This window comes from Onychomys torridus, unplaced genomic scaffold (assembly GCF_903995425.1).
Source record: "Onychomys torridus unplaced genomic scaffold, mOncTor1.1, whole genome shotgun sequence".
NCBI classification, from domain to species: Eukaryota; Metazoa; Chordata; class Mammalia; order Rodentia; family Cricetidae; genus Onychomys; species Onychomys torridus.
The window spans coordinates 42,009-48,552 of NW_023414056.1; the positions used below are offsets into that span (position 1 = coordinate 42,009).

Genomic DNA, 6,544 nt, shown 5'->3' on the forward strand with positions numbered 1-6,544 from the left:
TTTATTAAGATATCAATTGAGGAAATACACTCACAATTACAGAATGGAGTTGACAGAGGAAGTCATTCTGTGATCTGACCCAGAGCAAATCTACCTCACAAGCAGGACCAGGGAGAAGGGGCCTGTGGCCTTTCTCTAACTCCTTATATGAGGTCACGTACAATGGCAGGAATCACCACCTCCTTTGGGCCATATAATCCAAGGTCGTGGGCAAAGCAAATACCACTACATTTCCCCATTTAGTCTAAATAAAAACGTGCTAATCTTAATGCAAACTACATTCAACAAGAACAATTATCAAGTATATGTTCAGGAAAAACAAAGGGTAATGACATAAACAAAAATGGAAATACAACCAACAAGAATAATATTAAGGGGTTGGGGATTTAGCTCAGTGGTTGAGTGCTTGCCTGGCAAGCACAAGGCCCTGGGTTCAATCCTCAGCTCCACATAAAAAAAAAAGAATAACATTAAACAAGAAAGACATGCTAAATGTCCAAAACATGGGTAAATGGCACATTACTGAGATTATTGTCCTGTCTTGAAGATTTGAACTCTAGTTCTAATATGTTCTAGCTAAGATACAAGAAGATGGCACTTGTAACTATCTAGTCTTCAACTCCATCAAAGATCAGAGAAGGAACATAATAATACTGGAGGAAACGAAAAATGCAAGCAAGCCATTTCCAAAATCTTGTGAGAATAGACAGAGACAGCTAGCAGCCTGGACAGTCACCTAAAGTTTCTCAGCATCTGGAGCCACCAATTTGTCCACAGGCCTAGAATATCTGACAAATTATTTTCAGAAGCAGGAATTTTTGAAGACCATCTTACCCTTTCTTGGCAGTATTCACTAGTCACTTTTCCTTGTTATTCATAAATTGTCAGTGGTCTTAGTTTTTACTATATGGAACAGGTAAAGTACTCATACATGATGAGCAGGAAGCAAGCCCAGAACTCTTGAAGGTAACTCTCTTCTTTTCTGCCATTATTCCATTCAGACCCACAGTATCGGGATGACCCAGCAAACTATGTTGGTGGTCTTTCCCTTGCATCTCAGATAATGCTACTTGGAAACACTCTTCCAGACCCATCTAAGGACACTAAGAAATCAAAAAGTATAGGTCCCACTTGGCAAAATGAGATCAAGATCAGATGTGTATTTTAAACAAATCATAAATTCTAGTAAAAGCATAATCAATAAAAGTCTCCCCATCGATAAAAGTCCAAGACCAAGAGTTTGAGGTGATCAGTACCTGAAATTCTGACCCCAAACACACATAGAGAATAGTCACTGATATTAATAGTTAGCCACTTGCCAAAGGTTCCTAAGAAAAACCAGAAAGAAATCAGAGAAAGGAAGAAATTACAACAACAACAACAACAAAAAAAAAAAAAAACAACTTTGAAAGTAGCCACAAATAATATAAAATATCCTGTGGGTAACTCTAACAAAGCAAGTGAAAGACTTGTAAGATAAAAAAAAAAAAAAAAAAAAAAAAACTTCAAGTCTTTGAGGAAGAAAGTGAAGAAGATATCAGAAAATGGAAAAATCTCCCATGCTCATTGGTCAGTAGGATTAACATCTAAAAACAGACATTCTACAAAAACAAATATACAGATTCAAAGCAATCTGCATCAAATTTCCACACAATTTTTTCCATAACTTTTCAAGATCCTTCTCAGGTTCATATGGAAATACAAAAAGCATGGAGAACAAAAACATTCCTGAACAATAAAAGAACTGCTGTAGGTCTCACCATTCCTGATTTCATACTGTGTTTCAAAGCTATGGTAAACTTGGTATTAGCATGAATTGAATGGAAGACACAGACATAAATCTATATAGAGGGGCCATGCCATTGAAAGAGGCCTGTGCTGTCAATGATGACATATGAGCCCTGGCTGAAGCTCAGACTATGTCTGGGTCCATCACCCACTGAAGACAGAACTTTGCTCAAACTTGGATTTTTAGACATCTGAGCTACATTAGGTAAACTGACAGGTAATCTTTGCTTTCTTCATGGACTTGGTCAGGTATACTCTCAAACAACATTTCTTTTTGTCATTGGATCCTGGTAAGAAACTTCAACCAAGTTCCTACATCACAAAAATTCCTCTGGAACCCTCCAACCCTAGGAAAACCTTACTCTTGTATATTTTAGGGTTATAAAAACCCAACTTGTCCAATATTCCTGGCTAATCTCTCAAACGTGAAATTAGGGAGAAAATTTGGCAGAAAATTAAGCTTATTAAATGACTGAAAACATATTGATTGATGGTTTACTTTCCTTTAGTGGGAATATAACTACCCATCTTAGCCACTTGACTGGAGTCGTGATATATTTTTTCATTCATGGTGTGTATGTATCTTTTGTCATCTGCCTGCATCAGTCCGTTATAGTTTCCAAACATTTTTAATCATTGGAATATATGGTAAAATGAGGCACCCTAAAGGATTTCCTGCCTGCAAGCTATTATGTTTCTTATCTCTATTGTGGAGAAGCCAAGCAATTTCCTGATCTTTATCTTGGTCATTCACCCCTCTGAACTCTGTTATTTATTCTTGGCCTTTTGGATTAAGGACATCAGAAGCTCAATGTGGCTTGGGAGAAGTCTGAGCTCCCAGATCAATGATCTGTTTGTTGTAGCTCCAGTCAAGAGCACTGCCCCACACCACCAATCACACTGGAATCAAAATTTCCAAGCAAAAAACATAAGGTCATATAAAAGGAAAGCAAACTTCTTTCCCAAGAGGTCTCTAGGGGTGATAGTGAGTGGTACAATAGTACCACCTGGTTGCCTGGATCCATGGATCTGAGCTATGGGGAAATCAGCCTCCTGGAGAATTCTACTCCAGCCCTCTGGGTTGCTGCCACTTCATTGGCTCCATAACTGTGTCTTCTAAACATCCTGAGAACAACTTCAGGATGTTGGTGAACCTGCTCCAACCACTGGATTCAATGATTGTGAGCTACAGGTTCACCTATCTGTCTGTGAATTTAATCTTGCTCAGAAGCTACACTGTGTGGAATAACATGATGGTTGACAAGGCATTCTCTTAATCCCTGTGTGGTAGTTTTGGTAAAATCATTACAGGTGGGAAGTGCAAATCTATATCTAGAGTAAGAACCAGCTCTAGAATGAAGGATTGTCCTTTCCACAGAGAAAAAGGTACAATGTAGTTATCCTTTCATGACTTTGTTGAATGGTTAGCCTGGGGAATGTGACATCTCTGGGTCTCTGTGTTGATCTTTGCTGTTGGCAGATCTGACATTCAGATGCAGCTGTAACCAGGTGAGTCTTGATGTGTGGATATCTACATGTTGATCACAAGCAGAACCTCCATCTCAGGTAGAATGGCTATGGTGATCACGGGCCCATGGGGCAATACCAAAAGCAATTGGGGAAAGAGTCTGACAGTTCATGGAATGGGTCATGATATCTAATTAACTATTGACCTCCTCCTTAGCCTAAAGAACCTTTCATGGGAATTTACAGAGGACAAAGGAACTCCACATTCTTTGTTCCTTTGCCAATCTGTCCAAATACTTCTTCCCCAAATGTCTTTCTACTTTTTTCTTATTTCCTTATTTGTTCTTAATGTTTCTTCTCTCATTCAATCCCATCTGGCCATAGTCTCCCCTCCTTCCCTCCACAGGGATGTACTACTTCTCTATTTCCCTTCAGAAAAGCACAGGTCTCCTGGGGTCATCAAATGAAGACAACATACTAAAATGTAATAGTAGTCACAAACCCTCATATCAAGGCTAGAGAAGCCAACCTAGAAGTAAGAAAATGTTCCCAACATCAGATAAAAAAGGTCAGAGACTTCTCATTCTTCCCCTCTTAGGAGTCCCACTATCCACTGAGCCAAACAACCATAGTCTGTATGCAGAGGACTTAATACAGACCAATGCAGGCTCTGTGGTTGCCTCATAGGTCTCTTGGAGCCAAAATGAGCTATATTAAGATGAATCTGTGGGCTCTGTGCACCTGATGTCTTTGATCCCTCCTACAATCCTGCTTTTCCCTGATACTTGAGATTCCCTGAGCTCTGCCTAATGTTTGGCTGTGGATCTCAGTATCTGCTCCCATCAAGTGCTAGAAAAAGCATAACTGATATCCACTGGACTAGACACCAATCTATGAGTGTAACAGAATTTCTGTAGGTATTGTCTCACATTTTTTGCATGAGTGTGGCAGGAAGACCCTGCAAAACTTCCACAGATGAGCAGAGCCAAGTGGACTAAAATGGGAGTCTTCAAAGAGAATCACCACTGGAATCCACAAACTCATTTTAAAATTGTTATTCATTTTGTATTTTATTTGGATACGCATTGTTTACAAAGATGGATGTGCTTATGAAGACAAGAGGAAGACTGAACAAAAGGTCCTCTTAAAGAGCAAAAATTGCTTTTGACAGAGTCACCTCTTCAGTCCTAAACAGAGTTAGGTGAAAAAAATTGTCTTCATTCTCTTATGCTACTTTTGTAATCAAATATTCATGTTTATTTTCTCCTTTCCAGAGTCCTTGACTGTAAGTTCTGCTCAGTCCAATCCAGACAGGTTTCACCAAAGAAACCTTGTTGTATCATGCTTGGGTCAGCAACTAAAATGAATTCCAGTTTCCAATTCATTGACAAATCAAACCAGTACAGACCAGAGTAGTGTACAACATAGTTCAGTGCTTCACCTCCCTTAAACTGACAATCAACTCATTTACACCTGTATTACACCCTGAGCCACCATGCCATCTTTCCCCAGTTTCATTGGGAATGCTCCACACACCCCATAGTCTACACAGGTGTCATTGGGAAGAACACTGGCTGCTGCTTCTGGGAGACAAGGGTAGGTCACAGCTGACCAAGTCCTAGGATGGCTTCAAGCGTTTGAAAGGGGGCTCCAAGAAAGGGAGATGAGCAGAAGCCAGGGAACGGTATGCTTCAGCCACTAAATGGGGACATGAGACCACCATTGCCTTCCAGCCTTGGGTCTCAGAGACCTCAGAAGCATGAGCTGTAATGAAATCCAGTGCCTGGATTTTCAGCTGCCCTGAGCTGTGGAGGTCAGCGAGGAAGAGAGTGTGGGCAGCATTCTCCACTGAGAGGTCCCTACAGAGGGCATCCTCACACATGACCTTCAAACGTTGCAGGCCATACTTGTCAGCAGCTGCCAGCACAGCAGCTGCCATGCTGTCCAGGTCTGGTGCTTTTCCAGTGTAAATGAAGCCCATCATTGCCTTGAAGACTTGTGGCTCCAGGTCATGGATCTCAACGTGGTTACTTTTGCTCTCCTTCATGTCATGTTGAAACATGGCTCTGAACACTGGAGAGCGAGCTGCTAAGATGGCCTTGTGAACCCGGAATTCCTGACCAGCTACCACCAGGCAGCAGTCTGTGAATTGGGAATTCTCCCAAAGCTCTCCTAGCTCATCTGCCAATGTGCATCTGGGAACTTGAATCCCTGGCTTCCTGTTCTGGTCAGAGATTCTGAAGGAGTCCTGGATAATGCTCACCCTGCAGAAGAGGCTGAGCTTGTCATCTGTGAGAAGATGAGATGCATTGGAAAAGAGGAAATCTCGAAGGATGTACTTTTTGAATCCATAGCCAAGGCCTGGCACAAACCTAATGGCTCTTGAGGTCCTCATGGTTTGTGTTTTCTCTCCTTCGGCGCTTATGATCCAAAACTGGAACTTTGCCCAAACATGCCTCTTTAGACAGCTGAGCAAAACTAGATTAACTGACAGGTAATCTGCACTTACTTCATCAAATCCATTTGGGTATGCTATCAAACACCATATCTCATTGTCTCCTGTTGAGAAAGTTGAACTTCTAATGAGTTCTGTCCTTTCCTCCACAAAAAACCTGAAGTTGTGGATGGTCCACACATAGGAGAAATTCTGAGTGTGGTCCCATCTCTGGTCTGTCCCATCTCCTGCCATTTCTCCTCCAGGTAGTTTGAAGTTTTAACTGGATACAAAATGAAGAAAGAGTAATTGATTTCTCTTCCCCCTGTGAGATCAAGAATAGACAGGATTTAGATGTTAAGTTTTTGTTTTTCCTCTATTCCCTTTTCGATGGGGCTGGATACTTGGATCTCTGATATTTTCTGTACAGATTTCAATACTAGTTTCAGAGTACATAGTCTAGGCTACTAGGGACTCTTACATCACTCCATTTTAGGTCTAGATTGAATCTTATGTCAATAGGTAACTGGTTTTAACAATTATACACAGTTGTTGTATATTTTAGAAAATTCTATACACTCATATCAAAAATGTTATATTATGGTTCTCTAGAGTAACAGAACATATACAAGGATCGTACTCTGCATGAACCAATAGGGTTTATTAGAATGACTCAGGGCTGCAGTCCTGCTAATCTCACACTGGATTGCTGTGAAGGGAAAGTCCACAATTCCAGTACTTACTCAGTCCAGGTGGTTGGATGTGTCCAGTGGTCTTCAGTATGTGCTGGTGTTCCAAATATTCTCTAACGCCAGGGAAGGGATGGACCTGTCGCAAGGTGAGGGCAAGCAGGCA

At 41.0% G+C, this 6,544-nt stretch overlaps 1 protein-coding gene across 1 annotated transcript; it reads right to left on the minus strand.

Moving 5' to 3' along the window:
- Window positions 1-4,873: 4,873 nt before the first annotated feature.
- Window positions 4,874-5,944, minus strand: LOC118576691 (speckle-type POZ protein-like). The gene has a single exon (XM_036176903.1). The coding sequence runs from the start codon at window positions 5,942-5,944 to the stop codon at window positions 4,874-4,876; it is 1,071 nt and encodes a 356-aa protein (XP_036032796.1).
- Window positions 5,945-6,544: the final 600 nt, after the last annotated feature.